This window comes from Globicephala melas, chromosome 1, assembly GCF_963455315.2.
Source record: "Globicephala melas chromosome 1, mGloMel1.2, whole genome shotgun sequence".
NCBI classification, from domain to species: Eukaryota; Metazoa; Chordata; class Mammalia; order Artiodactyla; family Delphinidae; genus Globicephala; species Globicephala melas.
This window is the reverse complement of record NC_083314.1, coordinates 184933050-184956017: the sequence shown is the minus strand read 5'-3', so window position 1 is coordinate 184956017 and position 22968 is coordinate 184933050. Positions and strand designations below refer to the sequence as shown.

Sequence of the window (22968 nt, the reverse complement as noted above, 5' to 3'; positions counted from 1 at the left end):
AAAGACAGGATACTTCAAGACAGATCCTATAATGGGGCACTGTTGGGGCCAAACTTGTTCACCGACTTTCTTGACCCTGGTGGGAGCAAAAGTAGCAGTGTGTACCTTGCTCTCTAAGCACCCAAGTGAGCACCAAGTGGTCAGTCTGGCTGAGCAGGTGACCAGAGGCTGCAGGAGGGCTTGGTTTTAGGAATAGTCTGGTTAAACAGAGGAAGAGACAAAGATCCCATCTGAATCCCCAACCTTGTAGAAAACCCTCCTGAAATGTCTCATCGACTGGCCACTGGAAATCTCGACGTGGACAGAACAGGGCTCTCCTGCAGGCAGAGGCTTCTGTGGTCAATAGTTTGGTAGAAACAGAAAATTTGGTCCTCCAGGGCTCCTGAATATTCCTAACCATCCGATGGGGTCCTGAACCAATGAGAGACCATGAGAGGAGCAGTTAGCACCTGTTGGGGGCTGGCAGGGAGACTTCACATGATCCTGTATTGGTCAGCTCAGGCTCCTATGACAAATACTGTAGACCAGGCAGCTTAAAGAACAGACATTTATCTCTCTCAGTTCTGGGGGCTGGAAACCCATGATTCTGCTCCTGGTGAGAGCTCTCTTCCTGGCTTGCAGACAGCTTCCTTCTCACTGTCCTCACCTGGCAGAGAGAGAGCAAGCTTTGGTCTCATCAACTTTTTATAACGGCACTAATACCATCATGGGGGCCCCACCCTTATAACCTCATCTAAACCCAAAGGACCCACCTCCAAATACTATCACACTGGGAGTTAGGACTTCAACATATGAATTTTCAGGGGACACAAACGTTTGGTTCATAATACCTCGCAACAACCATGAGGCTGGCCGACCAGGAAGCAGGCAGGTGGGAGCCAATAGCCATCAGGATGTGATTTTCTAACTCTTTCTCCTGAACTAAGTCTCTGCACTGGAAGTCCCATCTGGGAGCACAAGGTTGGAGCTTATGTCCCCCCATAATGATGATGGGGAAGATCCCCTGAGCATTGACTCCACACCCCGCTAAGAACGACATGGCTGCAGTGTACATACCCACCTCACCCCACCCCATGGGGAGGACCTGTGTGTTAGCCACAAGGGCAGAAGGGCTACGATTCTCATCCAGGCCTGCCTGTCAGCAAAAGGCTGAACCAGGCTCCAGAACACGCTCTGCAGACCTGCCCCTGGGCTGCCCCCTGGAGCAGTTGCCTGGGCTAATAATATTCTCACTTTAAGGGCTGCTGTTGGGAGAAATGGAACAAATTTATCAAGCACTTGACACAGAGTAACTAGTTTATAATGTTAGCTGGAATTAATATAATCATCATCATCATCATCATCCCTCAGACACAGAGTGGGCATCTGATGAATTTTTGAATGAAGGGGTGAATGGCTATGTAAGTTTAGTAACAGCACGGTGCCGATTTTATAGGCTCAGCCAGCCACAGAGTCTGCATCTCCTTCTTCTTTTAAAAAATTATTGTTATTAATATAACTAACATTTTTATTAAAAATAACATTTCCAAATTAAAAAGATATGGCATAAGACATCTGGACCCTCACATCTGAATCTTTGTTCAGTCTGTTGCAATATGTCATTTTGGTTGATGTATCTAAGGAAAACCCAGCCTCAGACATCGGTGTAGTTGGAAAAGAGATGAGCGTTTTAATAGCTTTTTCAGATAATTGTGGGTATCTTTTTTGATACTATGTGAAAATTTGACAAGTGGTGGTTTCTTTTTTTTTTTTATGCATACATCCATTCTATTCTTTTTTTTTTTTTAACATCTTTACTGGAGTAAAATTGCTTTACAATGGTGTGTTAGTTTCTACTTTATAGAAAAGTGAATCAGGGCTTCTCTAGTGGTGCAGTGGTTGGGAGTCCGCCTGCCGATGCAGGGGACACAGGGTCGTGTCCCAGTCCAGGAAGATCCCACATGCCGCTGAGCGGCTGGGCCCGTGAGCCATGGCCGCTGAGCCTGCGCGTCCGGAGCCTGTGCTCCGCACCGGGAGAGGCCACAACAGTGAGAAGTCCACATACTGCCAAAAAAAAAAAAAAAAAAAGTGAATCAGTTATACATATACATATGTTCCCATATCTCTTCCCTCTTGCATCTCCCTCCCTCCCACCCTCCCTATCCCACCCCTCTAGGTGGTCACAAAGCACCGAGCTGATCTCCCTGTGCTATGTGGCTGCTTCCCACTAGCTATCTGTTTTATGTTTGGTAGTGTATATATGTCCATGCCCCTCTCTCACTTTGTCACAGCTTACACTTCCCCCTCCCCATATCCTCAAGTCCATTCCCTAGTAGGTCTGTGTCTTTATTCCTGTCTTACCCCTAGGTTCTTCATGACACTTTTTTTTCTTAGATTCCATATATATGTGTTAGCATACGGTGTGTGTCTTTCTTTTTCTGACTTACTTCACTCTGTATGACAGACTCTAGGTCCATCCACCTCACTACAAATAACTAAATTTCATTTCTTTTTATGGCTGAGTAATATTCCATTGTATATATGTGCCACATCTTCTTTATCCATTCATTCGATGATGGACACTTAGGTTGCTTCCATGTCCTGGCTATTGTAAATAGAGCTGCTATATGAACATTGTGCTACATGACTCTTTTTGAATTATGGTTTTCCCAGGGTATATGCCCAGTAGTGGGATTGCTGGGTCATATGGTAGTTCTATTTGTAGTTTTTTAAGGAACCTCCATACTGTTCTCCATAGTGGCTGTACCAATTCACATGTCCATAAGTGGTGGTTTCTTAACGGTTAGTTGCAACATGGAATTCTATATCCGTACCTTCTGTATTGTATGACATTAAAATCCACTAGTTTACCTTGCTTCGAATAGATTTTTACCCATGCATGATTTTTTAAACAGCTCTATTGCGATATAATTCACATACCACACAATTCAGCCATTTAAAGTGTACAGTTCAATGGTTTTGGCATATCCGCAGACATGTGCAATCGTCAATGAATCAGTTTTAGAACGTTTTCATCACCTTAAATCATCTCAAACAGAAATTGTGCCCTTTAGCTATCGTTCCCTATCCCCCACCCCCACCCCAGCCCTGAGCAAACAGTAATCTACTCCCTGTCTCTTGATTTCCCTATTCTGGACATTTCTCATCAATAACTCATACATGTCCCTTTGTCTGGTTTCTTTCACTAGCTTCATGTTTGCAAGGATCACCCATGTTTTAGCATGTGTCAGTGCCTCATTCCTTGTTATGGCTGAATAATCTTCTGTTGTGTGGAGGGTCCATATCTGGTTATCCATTTGTCTGTTTTTGAACATTTGGGCAATTTTGAATAAAGCTGCTATGAACCTGCAGGTACACATTTCTGGATGGACTTTCACTTCTCAGTCTTAAGACCCCTGGTGGTTTCAATCCTCCGGGTGGTCTCTTTAATGCCCGGAAGCTTTGGATGTGGGAGTACTTGATTGATTAAGTCAGCATAGAATTTAAAGTCCAAACCGGGACACTCTTGAGAGTAAGACAGGGCAGTGTGAACGGTCACTCCTGGACAACGATCCCTCGGACATTTGGCCACTCTGCTTGCCAAGAGCCTCCCCTCTGGACACCCATGTCCCCCAGGATGGCAATCACCTTCTTAAGCATTATGCAGATGAGGCTACCTGCCTCTTTCCCAGTTTTCAAGCAAGGTTTAATAAGTCTGTGATGCCCCAGTCACAGAGAGTTTACTAACTTTCCCACCTGGCTGTTTGGCGTTTGGAACTTGACCCGAGGAATCTGGGCATGAAGACAACCCAAACCTCATCAGCCCCTAATCCCAAGTCTGGGTTCCAATGGGAGTTTTTGTTCAGCCTATGTTTTCTGAAACTCACTAGACTGAACTAGAGAACAACCTGAGAGAAAAGACCTCATTTGTCTGATTCAGCAGTCACAGAATACATGTTGGCTCAATGAACACATGAATGGAGGGACGGTTGACTAAGCTGCTGGCTGCTCTGCCTGGAGAGAAGGTGACCCGGATGTGTGTGCACCACTGTTTTCCCACCACTGTTTTCCCCCTGCTCAGAGGCACAGGCAGCTTCACGTCCCTCACAGCGCGCGGCAAACCCTTGCCTACGGCAGGTCCTACTGCTCCTGTTGAGGAGCTTATTACTCTCGTGAATATGCATGGATGTCGCCCTGGCTTTCTTGTTGTGTGAGTTTCTTACTCTCTTCTGAGATGCAGACACTGTCATTCCACAGCCATTCACATTTGCTTCTGCAGGAAGACAGCCTAGGAACGTAGTTTGCAGGCTTCTAGCCCCTGAGAGCAGGAGGGAGCTAAGAGGGGAGGTGATGGTGCCGAGTACCAGACAACAGCCAGCCAGTGACCTTCAGAAATGTTTCAATGGACGATTATGCATTTCTGTCTTGGATATCTGTTTACGGTCTGAATTCTACTCTGAACTGTAAGTCCTATGAGGACAGAGTGCAGGTGTGTTTAACATTTATCAAAGTTTACCTGGCACCTAGGATCATGCACAATAAATGTTTGCTGCATGAAGAATAAATTAATAGCTGACGCATGTCCTCAGACGTACAGCAATTTCACTGACAGCAGCCCCTTCCTAAAAATGGCAACAATGTATGAGCATCTAACATGGCAGGAGCATTGCCCAGGCTTTATGATTTAACCCTCCTGAAGTTTGCCCTTTCCTCTCCCATTTGAAAGATGTGAGAACCACGGTAAAGGAAGTGACATAACTAGTCTGAGATCTGGGATGGGGTGGAGGCAACACTTGAAACTATTTGTTTGATTCTTAAAAAAGGAACAAACAAAACCTGTGTCCTTCTGACTACCGTTAGCTTCCTTTTGTTGCATACAAACGTCCCTGCTGATTACGGAGGTGGGGGCAGGGGGAAGAGTTCTAGTAGCATCGCTCCTCAAGAAGATACCCTGGGGGCTTCCCTGGTGGCGCAGTGGTTGAGAGTCCGCCTGCCGATGCAGGGGACACAGGTTCGTGCCCCGGTCCGGGAGGATCCCACATGCCACGGAGCGGCTGTACCCGTGAGCCATGGCCGCTGAGCCTGCGCGTCTGGAGCCTGTGCTCCGCAACGGTAGAGGCCACAACAGTGAGGCCCGCGTACCGCAAAAAAAAAAAAAAAAAAAAAAAAAAAGAAGATACCCTGGATTGCTGATGTCGCTTTATATAGCTTGGGAAAACGAAACTCAAGCTCATCTGGGAAGCCGTGGGCCTGATTCAGCTTTTAAACACCTGCTCCAGACACGGCAGACCCGTGCTGCCTTCTCTGGAACCTTTTGTTGGCTCCTGCAACAAAGGAGAACTCGGAGCATCGGATATGAAACCCAGATGAGCCAGGAGTCACCGTCTCCTGGGATACATGTACCTCCCTCGCTCAGTGAAATTTCCAGAAACAAACGGATGATGGATTCCTTAGCTTTACCACACCCACCCCAAGGCAGGACTCAGCTAAAGATGTGACATTGGTGAAACGGGCAGAGATCAAGATGTTTAGGGGATGATGTGAAGACTTAAGCCCCCTGTGCTATGTTTCTGTTTGGACTCTTGATTCCAGATTGCTCTCAGGCATCCCCTTTGATTATACCCTTTAGTAGGAGTTGGGAAAATTCTATCCCAGAAAATTTAGAATCTTGAAGCAATGAAGCCCTGCACCTGGGTTTCACCAGTCTTAGAGGTAAGCACTGGCCTGCTCTCAGTGAGGGTTACATTTAGTCGAAAGTTATAGAAAACTGGGATCAACAGAAGCTTGAACTAATGAGAGGTTTATTTTCCTTGCCTAACAGGTAGTCTGTAGGCAGGTAATTTAGGGTGCACGTGGCTGTCCACCATGCCCCCAGGGGCCTAGACTCCTTCTATCCCTTTGCTCCGGCATTTTGGGCATGCGGCTTCCACCCTCATACCTGTCACCTCGTGGTCACAACATGGTTGTTCCACCTCCCGCATCCCATCTGCATTCCAGGAAAAAATAAGGACAAGAGAGAAGGCAAAAGGCAGATGGTAAAAGGTCAGCCCCCTTCTAATGAACTTTGCCAGGCATCCCATCCAGCAATTTCTGCTTACATCTCATTGGCCAGAACGATATCACAAGCCACCCTGGGTAACAGAGGGGCTGGAATGTATCAGCTTTTGGCCAGGCACATTTATCACCTCCCCCACGACCACCGCCACCCAAGTTCTGTTAGCAAGGAGGATGGGGACAGTAGATATTGGGGGGGTCATCTGGCAGCACGTAACTGCAGCCACATTCTCTAGAGGACAAACAAAAGGGAACATTTCATAGAAGCACAGCTTCAAAGGTGAAATTAAGGACCAGCGTTGATTATGCAGAGACCAGCTCTACTGCGTATAAGAAAATGATGATCTAGGTCAGCAAGTCGTAGGAGTTGGGTATCGCTGTCTTGAACGCACGTTGCCTACCAGGGCTTCCGCTTTTTAACATATTCAGAAAGCGGGCAGTGAAATGGGTTTCTGTGACGTGTCCTTCGTATGTTACACTAGAGAGAGCCTTCGGGTTGCATTGGCCCAGACTGGACCATCGAGTCATCCTTCCGTGCTGGGAGATCCTGGACAATCCACTTTGAACTCCGTACGCATATGCATGTGATCAGGCCGGGTATTCAGTCGGCATGGCAGGGGGCAGCCGTGCCAGATATTACAATATTGAAATACCTTCCTACCAGCTGGAAACAGCATCCCCCCCACCCCGGCCCCAACGCCCCGGCCCCTCCCAGATTGCTGCCGGTCCTCTCCCAGAACCCCTGCCTGGCCCTGTGGCTGCAGCCCACCTCTACCCCAGGACCCAAGCTGCACAGTGTTAAGATGTTTTCAATATTAAGCCCAGGTGTGATAATATCACCAACCTCTCCGGGTGGTTGTGGCACTGAAAAGAGATCAGAAATGTAAAATCCATCATGATGGCTGATGCCTATACACAGGGGTGACCTTCAGGCTACACTGGCGTGAGCCAGCTAGGCGTTTGCTCTGCGCTGGGGCATTCAGTAAACAACGTCTTCCTCCCTCCTTGGCATGTTCCAGATCTTCCTCGAGCGGAGGGTAATAGCTCGGACAAGACGTGGCTAGAGGAAGAAGCGGCTTTTCTGCTCAATTACTCTCCAGATTGGCTGAGAGAAGCCCAGATGTCACTTGAGCTGCTGCAGGGGGAAGACAGGGTCCAGGAATTACTGGCTGAGAAAGGGGGCCATAGAAGGATCTGAGAGATGATGAGTACGTGGATGATGATGGCGATGATGATGTGACCCTTTGTGACTGATCACAGCTCTCTCTTCTAGATAGAAGCACAGCCCCCGAAGACTCATTATCTGACCACCTGTACAGTTAGGGGTAAGCAAATCACCCTCACCACTGTTGACAAGCGTCTGTCTCTAAATTAGTCGGGTGCCTTTGACTCTTAGGTAGGGGATGAGGTTGAGACCAGAATCCTCCCAGCCTTGAGAGTCAAAGATGCACCTGGAGTTCAGGGATAGAAAAGGGCATGCAAACACAGCATGCTTGCCAGAAAGCATGCTGCCTCCCTGTGAACAAATCCTGCCATTGTCAACTTCAGGGCCTCTGTGAAAACAAGATATTAAATCTTCTTGAATTGTTGGTACCTACTCATTTGTAGAGGTGTCACTCACCCCTCCCTGTGTGAGGTTTCTGTCTCCTCAGCCCACTGATGTCAGCCTGGACATGCCAGTTGCTTTTGCCGGTGAAACGTGCATGGAAGTATCACGTGCCCCTTCCCGGGGAAGCCTTAAGTGTCACAGTGAGGTTCCGCTGTGACTCTGCCCTGCGCTGTGTGATAGGGTGTCCGGGTGAGAGCAGCTCCTTCAGTCTGGGTCCCAGAATGATGATAACGTGCTGACGGGCTGATGGAGCAGACGGTGGTCCTGAGCATGAGTGAGAAATCGACCTTCATTGGGTTCAGCCACAGCGCTCTGTGGGCTGTCTGTTGGTGCAACATCATCTAGTCTGAGCTGATGGATGCAGTTTACGAAGTGACTTGGAAGAGACACCGATAGCCCAGAATCAGTGACATCCAGCTCTGCCCTTTCTGCTTGGAGCCAAGGGTCCCTGGACCAGCCAGTAGCAGCGACCACTCAAGGGCGAGACCACATCCCCTGTTTGGGGAGCTTTTCCCCAGGGAGCCTCACTCACTGTTATTTTCCTGCACACCCCCAGGGCTTGGTCAACACAATGAGCGCATCCTCATTCTCTCACCTCTCCTCCTAGAAGGAGTCGGACCTTTGGGGCCAGCGAGAGATGGCCCCCAGGCCCCTTACCTTCTTGGTAAGTGTGTCAACTACAAATTGGTACTTGCCATCTACCTCTACAGTGATTAAATCATTGCAGCTGCTGACTTGCAACATCCCCTGAAAGGAGTTCAGGGTGGAGAGCAGAAATGAGGCGCTCTGTGCTCTGGGAAAAACTGGCAGAACGGGGCTTCAGATAGTTAGATATTTTCAGGAGCCAATTTTATGAGCCTAATTCTTCTATCTCCTCGTATCTAGAAAAGCACAAAACCCTTCACGGTGACGTCTGCTCCTCACGACTGGCAGAAACCTTCTGCAAAAAAATATGTGCTTGATTGCATGGACTCCCCCTTTGCCAAAATCACATCTATACTGACCTTCCCCCCTACATCTTTGGAGCAGTTTCTCAGAGTTATCTGAAATGCTTCCTCATTTTGCCCCAAATAAAACTTAACTCACAACTCACATACTGTGCCTTTCTTTTAAGTCGGCAAGTGTAACCAGGGGCCTGACCCTTTCATGTCCCTGATCCCCGACCCCCCGCTTTTCCTTAATACCCAGATAATCCAACTAGAGCTCCATCCTGAGGACTCTGTGGAGTCAGGCAGCCCTTCTTGCCCCCACAGCCCCCAACCACCCAAGGCCCGGAGTCTTCTGGAACGTGAGGGAGGAAGGGCGTTTTCTTCACATCTCTTCTGGAGTTAGTCACCATGTCCCAGTTCTTCCTCCTGGTTGTTTCGACTGCTGTGGTCTCCCCCCACCTCCACCTGCCCGGCAGCAGAGACCACCCTGCTCATCGCTCCCTGACTCTCCTCAACACAAGCACCACCGACCTGGAGCAGAACCGCCACACAGGACAAAACCCTCAGACTCTGGACTCAGTCATGTGAGAACATGTAAGGACTCAGCTGGACGGCCCCAGCCCCCAGACACCCCAGCCCTGATTGCCTTCCGGCCCGTGTCTGCCCGCCCTCCAGACCCTCTCCTCTCCAGCTTCGTTCCCCAAACCTCCAGATCCCGTAATGCCGAAGGACTGCGACCGAATTGTCACTTTATTTTGTGATGCAAATAAACGCTCATCCTCTTCACCCTTGTCCATCTCAATCGAATCAGCAAACCTGTCATCACAGAGAATTGCTAAAAGCCTTGAAATGAGGGTTTTTCTCTATCCCAGACCAGATCGAATTCTTAGGCAGCCCTCTTTCCACCTGCGGTAGGAACCCATCACTTGCTCTGAGGAAGGGGCGGGACCATCTTTTTCTCTTTCAGGTACACAAGTGTATTTGGATGGGTAGTAGAGACCTGGCATTTCCTCTGGCCAGGCCTGGGGTGCTGCAAGATTGTCCTGCGAGTCATTTTGTCAGGGGAAGTCTCAGCTTCCCTCCTAGCCTCTGACTCCCGCAGCTTCGCCCTTGCCCTCAGGTGGAGTTCACGGCTGTGTGCAGACCCACCTGGGAACAACTCAGATGTGGGCGGGGGTAAGGGCAGGATTCCAAAGTCAGGGCACTTACCCTCCCCAGAGAAGGAAAAGTGCCTTGGAGTTCCTCCCTCCCGCCCCTCCCCCTCCTCCCCACTGCACGTTTTAATAGGTGGGGGAAACTAGTAAGGCCGGGGTGCAGAGAAGATAGTATGAATGCTTTAAAGAAATGCATAATAATTTTAATGAGCATTTCCCTTCCATTTAAAATCACAAACTTAGCTACTTAATCAAATGTCATGCTTAAGACACATTTACCTCCTTGGGAGAAAAATGGAAAATGGCAGCTCAATTTGGCTTTGGATGGGTTTTAAAAATAGTCAAGTCTGTGAAGGCCATTAGGTAAATGGCCTAAGAGAGCTTCAAAGAGGGTCTCCTGGGGGGTCAGCCAGCTCCATTGTTGGGAAAATAGGGCAGGGCAGAGGCGAGGGGGCTCCTGGAGTGCCGGGGCCAGCCTGTGATTCCAGGTTCCTGGGCACAGGTTTCTCCTGGTAGGGGACCGGGTGATCTTTCCACAGTGGGTACGTCTGAAAACTTCCGTTTTGCACTTGCTGAAGCTGGTAGCCCTGTGTGTGTGTGTGTGTGTGTGTGTGTGTGTGATGACTTATACTCTCCTTCCCAAATTCCCAAAAGAGGAGAAAAATGAACTAGTCAGAAATATGAGATGCTGTCCAAGAAACCAGTTACCTTAATGGTGAACTATGTCGTGGTTTTATTATGTTTCAGCCTGTAAAAAATGACAATGTTCGCATCAAGAGAAAACATAAAAACAGACCGAATAATAGACGGTCACTCTCTTTGGAGGAGTTGGAGCGATCAGTGCCCAAGGGTAATAGAAACGAGTGGGTCCTTGCCCTAAATCCGACTTTCCATCGTGGGTGGGGTGGAGGGCAACCTCCCTCCCCCCGGGGTTGAGGCAGCCAGGGCTATCTTGGTGCACCTCTGCTGTGTGACTTCCCCTCCTGACTCTGTCACTGCTTGGCCTCACAGCTGTTTCCCGAAAACACTTCTATGCACTGTGTTCTCAACCCAGAGGTTCCTATCTGAGGTCTGGGGAATCCTCCAGGGTAAAGTGGGCAGAATTCAAGGAGTCTTTTCACTTGGATGGTGAAAAAAAAATCACATCCGAAACCCAACATTTCTTTGTTATAAATGTAGGCAGCAGAGCGAGGTGCTGTGACACGCCAGTGACCGCTAAACACAGAAACTGCAGCCTTTTGCCTCATGTGTCACCACGGCTGTGGGCAGCCCAAACTATGACGGCCGGGGGTCCGGACACCCAACTTGTGGCACGTTTGGGGTCTGAAGATTCGTTCCCTACATGATAAAAAGAAGGTACATTGCTATATCAAAAATCTGTTTTAATATTTTGATAATGTGTTTCAATACACTTGGTTTCCTAAAAATCCTGTGTATTTTCGTCTCTGCACTTAGAATCGTTCTGAGACAAGGTCCGTGGGTTTGCACAAGGCTGCCGAAGGGGTACCTGGAGTCGAGGGGCTCGGGGTCCCCCCAGGCCCACCCGGTCCCTCAGCCTTCTCCGGGGTTGTTCTGGCTCCTGGAAGGGCCTCCCTGGTGCAGCAACCCCCCTCGTCCCGCTAGGTGGCAGCAGTGAGGGCACCGCTTCTCTCCCAGCTGCAGGGGCTCGGCCCTTTGTTCCAGGACGTCCCTCTGGGATCTGCCCCCGAAAGCCCTCAGGGAGAGAGAGGGCTCCAGGGGAAGACCAGCCAGGAGTGGCCAGGTAGGCAAAGTGCTGACTCAGCCTGCTGCTTCTTCGGACAATAACAGTGAAACCGTGTGTGAGGCAATCTCATTTAACCCCCACAAAAACCTCTGTGTGGAAGGGACTATGGAACCCATTTCACAGACATGAAAACTGAGGACCGGAGAGGTTGATAATGTGCCCAGGGCCCCACGGTGAGTGAACAGCGGCTCCTGGGCTGCCGGGTCAAGACTTGTGATCTGACCACCACACCTCCCTGTCCCCTGCCCCTCTCCTTCGGGGAAGCAGGTCGCCCCCCTCTGTCCTCCTGCCTGGGTGGAGGAGACCCCTACGGCTCTGAAGGACCTCTAGGGACCTCCAGGCCTGGCTCTGCCCCACAACCGCTCCCCCCCACCCAACGCCCTCCCCAGGGAGGCCTCTCCTGCTACTGGGGGTCTCTCACGTGGGCTGGGCGGTTACAGAGCTTCACTGGGGGAGGCACCTGCATAGAACACCTCTCGCTTCCCCTCCACGGACTCCCACATCCACACTTGCAGCACAAGAGCTGATTTCTAAGGCCTCTGATTTTGCACCTCCCTCGAGGGCACTGAGAGTTGAAAGCACGGCTTTGTCCGCGGCTTCCCACGGAGTCAGCAGGTCTGGCCTTCAATGAGGAGTTTCACTGTAGTCACTTCTCAAGGACCCCGCCAAGGGCCCCTTCTCGTGTAGTTAAGGCCTTGCAAGTACAGCCTAACCAGGTAGGCCCAGGGGAACTCCTGGGGCCAAGAGTCTGGGGCGCGGCGCCCTGGAACTCGCAGGAGTCCTCCTCCAGGGCCTGGCCGAGCAGCAGCTGCAGTCGGGCGAGCCGGGGCTGCCGGACGCCCAGCCCGGGGCCTGTTGCAGCGTCGGGATGCAGGACCGACAGGGCTGCGCGGGGGGCAGAAGGTCCTGAAGCTCTGACCAGGGACACAGCTACTTCTTACGCCAGGTCTCGAGGCACGCGCCCAGGCCGCGGGGAGAGAGGAATCCCGAGCAGCGGACCCTCCCCGCCTCCTTCACACTCCCGCGGCCTTTTCCGCGCAGCTCCGCCAGTAGGAAACTTTTCTCCCAGCCCCCGCCCCAAGCGCCCCCCGAGTGCTTCCTCGGGAACGCCTCCTGCCCAAAACCAGCTCTCCGGGTGCACTGGGCGCACCGGTAACCGGGTCAGAACCTCGAACCGCTTCGCATGCCCTCCGGTTACCGTGGCAACACCACCCGGCGGCGCCCGGCGGTCCAATCCGAGCCAGCGGCCTCTCTCGAGCCTTTCCCAAGGTGGGGACCGGGACGAGGCCAGGGCTGGGGAAGGGGCGGCCGAGGCCCCGCCTGCGGCGTCACCAGGGCCGGGCACAGCCCCGTGCGGAGAGGTGGGCCACCGCAAGGCGGGGCGGTGAACGGCAGCCGGGGCCGGGCAGGGGGCTCGGGCTCCAGTTTGAGGGGCGGGGAAGAGGGTGACGTGAGCCGGGCCGGGCGGGCGGAGTTGGGACCCGCTTGGGGAGGCGGGGGCGAGCGCGCGGGGAGGCAGACGCGCGGAGGGAGGCGGCCAAGCGGCGCGGGCGGCTCTGCGGCGGGCGCGGTGGGCGCGGGCGGCGGGGCCCCGGGATCCCCGCCCGCCTCCTCGGCGCGGCGCCGCCGCCGCGCGTCCCCACGCCCCGCGCTCCACGGCGCCCTCGCCCCGCGCGCCTCCCGCGCCCGCCTCCTGCTGGCCTCCCGCGCCGCGGCCGTCTGCGGAGCGAGCGCTCAGACGGAGTCCCCGGCCAACTTGAGCGGCGCCGAGCGGCAGCGGAGTCCCCGGCAGAGCCCCCCGGCCCAGTGGCGCGCGGAGGGGACCTGCGGCCGCCAGCGTCGCCTCTGCCCGCACCCCCGGACCTCGCCGCTCCCTCGGCGCGGGGCTCGGGCCGGTGCGAGAGCCGCGCCGCGAGACACGCACCGTGCGCGGCGGCGCCGCCCGCCTCCCTCTTCGCCGCCCCGGAGGGCGAAGCCGCCGCTCCCCCGACCCTCGCCGCGCGGCCGCGGCGCTGGAGCGCGCCCCTTCCGGGCCGGCAGCGGGCGCCCCCGCCTCGCAGCCGCCTTCGCCGGGTCGCCCCCGGAGGGGGCCGCGAGCTCCGCGCCCGGGCCGGAGGATGTGCGCCCCCGCGGGCCGCCCCGCCTGAACCATGCGCCCCAACGGCGGCGGCGCGCCGGCCGGCATGGAGCCCCGCGCGGCCGCGCTCTGACTCGCTCTGCGCCCCGCGGCCGGCGGGCGGCGGGCGGCGGGCAGCGGGCGGCGGCGGACCGAAAGCCGGAGACCGGCGCCGCGGGACGGAAGCGAGCGGGCGCGGGCGCCGCGCAGATGGCCGGGGCGAGCGAGATCTGAGTCTCTGCTCCCCGAAACGTGACCATGTGGATTCAACAGCTTTTAGGACTCAGGTGAGCGACCCGGCCGGCGCCGGGGAGCGTGTGGGCGCGCGGGTGCGTGGGTACCGAGCCGGGCTGAAGCGGCTCTTTGCTCGGTGTTACGAATAAAGGGACCCCCTCTCCGCTCCCCGCGAACGGCCAGCCGGTGCCCCTGGAGCGGGGTCGGGCTCCGGTCCGGAGCTCTGAGCCCCGTGGCCCCGCCGGGAGCGGCCGGCTCTCCCGGGCTCCGCGCGTCCGGGTCGGGGCAGGGGCGCCCCATTCCAGTTTCCCGGGTTCTGGGGCCGGCCTGGGCGCACCCGCGCCTCCCGGCGCCAGCAGCGCAGTGTGCTGGCCGGCCGCCCCGGCTCACCTCCTCCCCGGGGCCCAGGCGAGGCGCGGGCCGCTGGGCGCGGCGGGCCGTGGACCCAGGGCGGGGGCCGGCGCTGCCGGGGAAAGCCAGGGCTCCGGCCTCCCGGCGAGAGCTTGACAAGCGGAGTTGGAGCAAACCAAAGCCTGATAGCCACGCCGCCCGCCTTTCCCCTTCCTCGGGGCCCCGTGACTGACTGAGCAGGGGCCTGCCGGGCTCCCAGCTGCCGATCCAGCTGTTTGCCGGTGACCTCCGGGCCCGACGGGCGCGCACAGCTGGCGGGCAGCTGGGGCGGGAGGCGCTGGGGCTCTGGGGGAGGGCGGGCGGGCACTCCCTACGGGCACCCCACCCCCCGCAGGCAAACACCCCGGGAGCGCCCCGGGGGCTTGTCTGTGTCCGAACTCCAGGGCCGGCTGGAAGAGGGCGTTCGAGCTCGGAGCACCCGGTGGGGGTACCCAGGGAGACCCTTTTCGGCAAACTTTATCTGCCTGCCAGTGGTGCTCGGGTTTCAGCCCCTGCCTCGAGAGGTCTGGGACCCAGCAGGGCAGTTGTCCCCTTGGCGGGGCAGAATGCCTCCAAGCCATCGCCCTCCTGCCCGGGGGGGGCGCTCCGCGGAGCTGGTGCGTTTGGGTCCCGGATTGCATCCGAGACCTAGGAGGACGCAGGCGGAGGCAGGGAAAGCAAGAGTGCCGTTCTCGAGTTTGTCCACTGGGATGCACTGCGCTCCTGCGTTGGGGAGAAAGGGGCCGGTCTTTGCCGGAGCCGGTGCCTGAGCCGCCCCCATCGCCACCCGATAAAAGCTCGGGGGGAGCGAGCTGAAGGGAGAATCAAATGCGCGTCCTGATTTTGAGAAACTGGAAGCGGACGGAGCCCGCCAAGCGTTTCCTAGCTACCCTTGTTTTATGAGGCAATTCCCCACTCCTGGGGTAAAGACTGTTTAAAACATCTAGTGAAAACTGTCAGATGTTATCATTGGCGTTTTTTCTGGAAAGGGGCATTCCTTGTCTTGGTGGCCGGGTCGTGTTCAGTGGGCTGGGCTTTAAAAGGTTAATCCTGAAGCGGATTGCGTTGGATATTGGCTCTGCCTGAATCGATGTCCTGTGCTCAGACTAGCTAAGGTGTAGGCTCGGCCGTTCTGGGATGCACACTAAATAGAGCGAGGGCAGCTCTGCCCGGGTGACCCCTTCCAGGTGCCTTGCCATCTGCCTCCGGGTCTCAGCCAGACCCCAGGGCCTTTGGAAAGATCAAAGGAGTCCCTGCTCTGTGGAGGAGGGCGGGTGCACCTTCAGCTCCCAGATGCCTCCTGAGCTGCTGTCTGGCACTACCTTCCTGATTGACTGCCGGCAAGTTATTTGAACTGACATCTTTTTTTATTACTAACTTGCTAGATTGAAAGATTAGTACATTCTGATAAAGAGAGAGGAGAGTAAATATCACAGAAAAAAACCTCTCTGCGCGTTCAAAATTCACTAAAACAGTTCCTCTAAAGCATCCCTGAATAAGATCTACTTGGGATTTTGCTTTAGGAAATAGTTCTGTTGGTGATTTTGAAGTTTGACCTTTTGGTTTTTTCCCTTCAGTGTTAGCACAATAGATTTTCTGCAAATGCGCCTCTGAGGACGGGCTGTCACCTCTCTGGAAGGCTGACAGGTGAGAGCTCTGTCATGTCTGCGAGCCATCCCCTGGCCAGGAGAAGGGGCCGTGCTTGGAGTGTCTGTGCTTTTGCGTCTCACCAGGCACAGGGTAACAGTCACTGAAAGCCAGGGATGGCTTGCTTGAGACCTGGTAATGCGCTTTTTCCTTGAACACAGCCCGTCACCTTTGCTCCCAAGCCCCTCCATGGCTCCCCAGGTGAACGCTGGGTGTCCTGCTGCCCGGTTTCGGGCCTGGTTAGGTCAGGCAAACACGGAACCTGGGGCCCAGGTGACAGAAGGCAGTTCTGGGCAGGACCTGAGGGCTCTCAGCTCTGACTTGCGAGGCAAAGTCTGGGCTTGGATTTTTGCTCCTGTGTTGGAAATGAGCTGTGCGTGGAGCCTTTTCTTCCAAGGAGGAGGAACAGATTGAGTCTTTTGGAGCTGTTTTTATGCCTTTTTGGTGGTCGTTGTAGCAAAGCTCCAAAAGTACCGTCTGTCAGCTCAGATAAAGGTATCTCTTGAAGGTGGATCCAGAGCCTGGCCAGCTGCATCAGAGCTCGTTCTAGGAGCAGCTTGGAGGGGATGCTTACTCAGCAAGCAGTGCAGATTTTGGAGTTTGGCTGTCTGCTTGTGAGTGGCCTCTGAGGCCACGGCCCTCCACGTCGCACCTTTGGGGCTTGGAGCGTGCAAGACACTTGCCTTGAGGTGTCCTCAGGGGGGCAAGGGCTAGCTGGTGCCGTGCTCCTCCCGGGCTGTGTCCCTTGCTGTCCCTCTGCCTGTTCTTCCAGCCTAAGGTTCTGTCGCCCTTTCTGTTCTGAAGGCCCTGGGTGTGCCTGGGGGGTGGGTCTATAGCAACATAACGTGACTCTCTTCCTTCACTGGGCACTTCACAGCTCCCCAGGCCTCGGTGAACAGTCCCAGTGGATTGGCTGTCCCCATCCCCACCTGTAAAGTCCTCCAGCAGCTGGGGCTGTGCATCCAGGCTTTAGAGGATGGAGTCAGAGGCTCTGTGCACAGACGTTGCCCTCCTCGTCAGTCCTGACTCGTGCCCACTTCCAGCTGCTGGTACCACATTGATTGCCACTGGAATCCCTTGAGTGTCAGTGGCCGTGATACTCATCCGGGACAGTATTGCTGGAATAAATCACCATTTTAGGAGGCAGCTCACATCCTTCCTGCCACGCGGGTACAGCCCCCTCCCCTCACACGCACCCCCACCCAGGGGATCCACTGTCCAAGCAGAGGAGGGGGCAGTGGCCTCCTTCCAGTCTGTCCCTTCGGTTGATTTCTTTTACTCATCTGCTTCCTTTTCTTCTGTGCATCAAAGACGGCACAGAAGTGGGAAGCAGGGCAAGGTAGCTTGCGAGCAGAGACAGCTCTGCAGCTCCCTGAGATGCCTGTCTCCTGGTCCCTGGAGACGGAGCAGTTTGCTTCCCCACCACATCCTGCATCCTCCTAGATGGGGTCCCTCAGATGGCAGTGGGAGCGGTGGAATCCCGTCCCGCCCTTATGGTCTCCAGCCCACTGACCCAGGCACCATCAAGGTGTTTGGCAGGTGTGGGCTGGTGGTGCTTCCTCAGTCCTTCATTTCCTCGGCTGTTTTGTAGGAAAACCACAGGGTGCCCAGAGCACGGTGGGTCAGAGCTGCACCCTGGGTCACGATGAAGTGGGTGAACACAAAACCCCGACCCGGCCGGCCAGCGCTGAGCCTCCCCGAGCCCCTGGGCTCCTGCCTGGGGTTATGTAAGAGTCATCTGCTTTCCATACGTAGTTGCCAAGTTTTCTTCAAAGGGCTACAACTCAGTAGAGACCAAATTGATGTAGAGATTAGCTTGGAAAGCCAAATATATCCTTGATCTAGATTTTCATGTTTGAAGTCTGGCTCGAGAGGGTTCCTCCTGCCCGATGCCAGTCAGACAGGAGGGGAAGGCAGGAGGAGGGCTCGCTGCAGCTGGAGTAGACAGACCCCGCTGCCCCCGACTCTCTCTCTCCGAGACCCCCTGGAATTCTAAGGAGCCAGTGAGTCAGAAGGCCGCCCAGTGGGGAGTGGTGGTTACATACCTTGGATTAACTCTCAGTTCATAGAAAGTCAGAGGCTGAGGTCCACCCATGTCCGAGCTCTGGGGGCCCTTGGGTCCTGGTTACAGAAGAGCGTGCAGGACTCACCCCTACTGCTGCTGGTGGGCGGAGGCGGGAGCAGGGGCTAGCCACCGAATTGCCTCCCAGCAGCCTCTGGAGCAGCTGAGTTAATTGGATGCCCCAGCAGGTGCAAGTGGCTAGGTGGTGAGTGATGCTTCTCTCTTTGGAAAGGGCCCTGTGGATGGTGAGAGGTCAGAAACCCACCATTCATCTGTGGGGATCTTCATAGTTGGCAAATATCTCCAACGTGACCCAAAGAGAGGCCGGAGTGGAGGGCGGTGGGAACGGTGGCATCCATCCCGCCCTGTCGGCCCCAGCCCACTGACCTGGGTACCGCCAGGGTGTCGTGTATTGGCAAAGAATAGGGTCCTGCTGCAGCACCAAGGGGGCTGGGGGAGGAGGGGCTAGGGCGTGTATTTGCATTTCCATCCCATGCGTGCACTTTGCAAGAGGCTGTCACTTTCTTTCCTTCTCCCCTCCCACCCAAGAAAAGGTGGGTGGCAGCCGTGCGGGGTCCATCTGTGCTTCAGCCTTCCCAGTCCACCATTGACGTGCTGGTTCTGTCCACTCACTGGGGCTTCTGCCATTCAGTGCACTTTCTCTCGGGTGGCCGGCCAAGGAGGGCTGGCGTGTAGAGCTCGCTGCATCTGCTCTCCCACCGTTTTCAGCCCTGAATGGACAGCAACCTGGACCGTGTGGCCAGTAAGCCCTCCCTGCCTGCCCTCCCCAAGGAGTTGGTGTTTAGGCCTGTGTCTCACCTCAGGGTCTTCAGCTGGCAGTGGTGCACCTGTGCTCAGGCTCCCTCGTTGGCAGTAGGGAGGATCTGTGGACTGTGGGCTCGTGAGGGCAGGGACTGTCTCATCCTTCATCACCTCTTGAGAAGAGTGCTGCTGCTTAGTCGATGCTCAGGAGCTGTCTGTGAATGAGTCAATTTGCTGCCTGGCACAGTGCCCTTGCTTTACAAGTCTTGCCCTTGTGGTTACTCATCCCTGACTACAAACTGAGACTTAGGAAAGGAATGCCCAGCGGGGCTGGCCTTGGGTTGAGACTGTGTCCTGCCCCCAATAAATATAGAACTTCTTTAACCTCACTTACTGGTGCTCACGATTCCACCATTAGAGGTTCATTCATTTGGCTTGAGATTTAGTCACAAGTGGAATGTAGACATGTTCATGAAAAACTATCCCACTAAGCGCTTTTAGTTATTACCAGTTCAGTAGGAGTGAGCACATCTACTTTGTAACTTTCTGTGAGGAAAGGTGGGTGTAGAAGGGAAGAGAACTTGAAGGCAGGTGGCACAGGTCCAGCAGTGGGATGGAGGAACTAAGGTATCACCAAGGGAGGACCGGGAGACACGGGAGTGCAGATCAGGGGCAAAAGGCAAACTGATTGTCCTTAGAGTGGGCTGAGGTCTCCACTCCCCGTCGGCTTTCTTGGGGAACTGGGACAGTTTACGTACCTACTAGGGACTAACTAGGGGCAGGGCTAGTTCACCTGAAAGAGAAGGTTCTGGTCAGTATGAGTCCAGGTGGGCAGGTGGAGTATGTTGAGGAAAGTTAGTGACACATACACACCTTGACGTGTCTGCTCCTGTCTTAAATGTGAGCTGTGGAATTTGCATTGTATTTGGATAAAATATGCATGCTTTTTAAAAAAATTTGAGGTATGACTTTCATAAACATTATATTAGTTTCAGGTGAACAACATAATGATTCCATACTTGCACACATATGAAATGAGCAGCACAGTAAATTTAGTTAACATCCATCACTACACATAGTTACAGATTTTTCTCCTTAAGATAAGAACTTTTTGGGGGGAGAGAGGGATAAATTAGGAGTTTGGGATTAACAGATACACACTACTATATATAAAATAGATAATCAACAAAGACCTACTATATAGCACAGGGGAGTAAGTATACTCAGCATTTTGTGATAACTTATAAGGGAAAAAGATCTGAAAAGGAATGAAATCTATATCTATATATCTATATCTGAATCACTTTGCTGTACACCTGAAACTAGCAAGACATTGTAAATCAACTATACTTCAATTAAAAAAAAATTAAAAAATAAAAAAAACAAACAAAAAAGAACTTTTGAGTTCTACTCAACAACTTCCAAATATGCCATGAGCGACAGGTTGGTGGTTGCCAGGCGTAGGGGTGGGGGTGGGGGTGGGGGTGTGTGAAATGGGTGAAGGGGTCAAAGGTACAAATTCCAGTAATAAAATAAATCAGTTCGGGGAAGGACTGATTTATTTACTGGATGTCATGTACTGGATGTCATGTACAGCATGATGACTACAGTCCAGAAAACACGTCTGCTGTAACTGTCTGTGAAACGTAGAGAAATGCCCTGATCTCTGCGTTCACTCACGTCACTCATTTAGTTTATTCGTCAGTTCCTGAGCACCCAGGGCTGCCTGACCCTGAGCGGATGCTGTGCAGACCAGGAAATGAGTGGGATTCTGCCCCTGAAGACCCCTCACTCCAATAATGGAGGGGGAATAAGTGTAGGGGTAAAAATACTCTTATCGGAGTAGAGATTAGCACTGTTCAGTAGAACTACTATGCGGGCCGCATTGGTTTTGAAAATTTCCAGTAGCCACATTAAAAGAAGAAGAAGAAAAAAAACAGGTGAAATCAACTTGAATGACATATTTAATTTTGCCAGTGTATGCAAAATATCGTTTCAAGGTGTGGTCAATCTAAACCTGTACTAACGAGGATTCATTTTATGTTCTTACGCTGCTCTGAGTCTTGGGAATCAGGAGTGTGGTTTATTTTCACAGCACATCTCCTGCTGAACTAGTCACTTCTAGTGGCTCAGTGGACCCGTGGGTAAGAAGCTGTCATATTGGACGTTTTCCTATGGAAATTCAGAAGTGAGAAAAGTAAATGTTTAGAGACCACCACCTCCCCAGCCAGTGTGTGAGATTGGCACCATTGCTCCATTAGGAAGAGCTCCGAGGAGGGCCAGTCTGGGTAGCAGCCCTCCTAATTCAACAGTGGGTGTTTGCTGATGACAGCTCTGTGCCGGGTCAGTGCCAGGGCCAGAGGCAGAACAGTGAGCTGAGGGGAGGGCAGTGGCTGCTGCCATCAGGGGCCCTCTGTCTGGAGAGGGAGCTGGGCTGTGCAAGCAGGTCCTTCATACCAGCCGGGGTCCCATACTGTAATGAAACGCTTTGAAGAACTGAAGAGGGCGCTTGTAACAGGTGTCACAGGCCGGGGTCCGTTGATGGAGAGGAAAGACCAGTGAAAGGGCTTGCTGAACTCAGAAGCCGTGTCACCTGTCAGAAAGGAGAGCTGACCTCCTGGAGGGATGTTTCCGAAATGTGCCCCAGAGCCAGCAACTGGAATGAACACACCCTCAGGTGACAGACATCTTGGTGGCCCCTCCTAGCTCCAGCAGCGCACATTCACTGGACCTGACCTGAGGGGGGCGGCCTCCATCCTCTCTCCTGCCCCCCCCCCAGCATCTGTTACCAATGCTGAGAGTCCGTGACACCTTGGGCCCATGGGAGGAGGAGAGATGGTGAATCACCAAGGCCTGGTTTCAATCAAGACCTTTAGGAACTTTGTAGAAGTAGGTGTGTGTGTGTATGTGTGCATGTGTGTGGTGTGGGTGGAGTGGGTGTGTCTTTGGGGAGTTTAGGGGCCAGTGGGCATCAAAGCACTTATTATCAGGAGCTCCAACTCCAGGTGAAGAGATCAGGTTTTAAACAAAACTCCTGTAGGAGGGAACTTGCTATGTTCACCAGACTGAGGGTCTGGATGAGGAAGCCTGGAACACACCACATTAGGACCTGGCTTCTGACAAATGTGCAGAGAGGAAGCTGATTCCAACTGGGCTGGTGGGCTGCCTACCAGTGCTGCACGGATGTGACAGGGCTCTTGAAGGGATTTGGAGGGAGCACCCTTGCATTGACCAGCCCACCCTGTGCTTTCAGAAAACACTGATGGGGCACTTACTAAGTGCAAGGCCTCAGCGCTGGGCGCGGCTTCCTGGCAGTGGGGCATGATTTGTGAAGAGAGTGTACTTTGCTGAGGTGCCCTGAGTGGTCATCCTTTCCTTCACAATACAAATAAAGAATTTGTATTGTGGGACAATTCCACAATTTGGGAGCTCTGTCTGAATTAAATTGTAAGCTCTTTGAGCTCTGAGAACACTCCCATCTTGATCTCATCTAAATCTTTTTGAATGCACAGATATTGTTAAGCAGGGCACAGGTTCATTGTAAGATCCCTGAATTCAATCTTAGGGAACTTCGGGGCAACTGAATTGCAGATCAAATGCCTTCTTTTGACCAAATCCAATGGTGCAGCTTCTTCAAATGGACATAATGCTTTGTCAGCTGTTGCGAAGATTCTAGCAAAAGAAGGGTGAAGAAGGACCAATCACCAGTGTCTCCAGGAGTGGGATCTCAGGAGTTCAGTAGTGATTGATGGGCCACAGTATACCAGGGCCCTGCATGGAATTTTCATGCTATTTCATGGAATCCCTGGTCCTTAAAAAAGAATGCTTAGGTTGGAGGCAGGGAAGATCTCAGTGGAGAAGTTCTGGCAGCAGGAAAGTGCTATTAAAGAACAAACAAACAAAAAAACCCAAAAACTAACATTCTCAATTCTATGGACCAATATGGTTTGTGAAAATAGACCAAGAAAATCCTTAACAAAATATTAACAAATATGCAAATTCAGCAATGTATAAGAAGAAGTGTATACCATGGCAAAGTGGGGTTCATTCCATGGATGCAAGGATGGTTCAATATTTGGAAATCAATCAGTGCAATCTATCATAAGAAAAGGCTAAAAAAGAAAAATCATATGATCATATGTGTTTGATAAATTCTACACCTATCTATGATAAGAACTCCTAGAAAAAAGCAATAGAGGAGCGCTTCCTCAACTTGATAAAAAAAATCTATAAAAAGCTGCCACTGACTTCACACTTAATGTTGAGA

General features: G+C 53.1%; 1 protein-coding gene across 4 annotated transcripts in view; it reads left to right on the top strand.

Annotated features, from left to right (window-relative positions):
• The first annotated feature begins 12656 nt into the window (after nt 1-12656).
• Nucleotides 12657-22968, top strand: part of AJAP1 (adherens junctions associated protein 1) — a 125576-nt gene continuing 115264 nt past the window's right edge. For 3 of the 4 annotated variants that reach the window (XM_060283946.1, XM_060283948.1, XM_060283950.1), the window contains exon 1: nt 12657-12759. In XM_060283946.1, the coding sequence (XP_060139929.1) occupies nt 12674-12759 (86 nt within the window). In that variant the 5' untranslated portion in view covers nt 12657-12673. Of the gene's footprint in view, nt 12760-13742; nt 13894-22968 lie in introns of those variants that run through there. The other variant, XM_030865806.2, reaches the window with a different exon arrangement.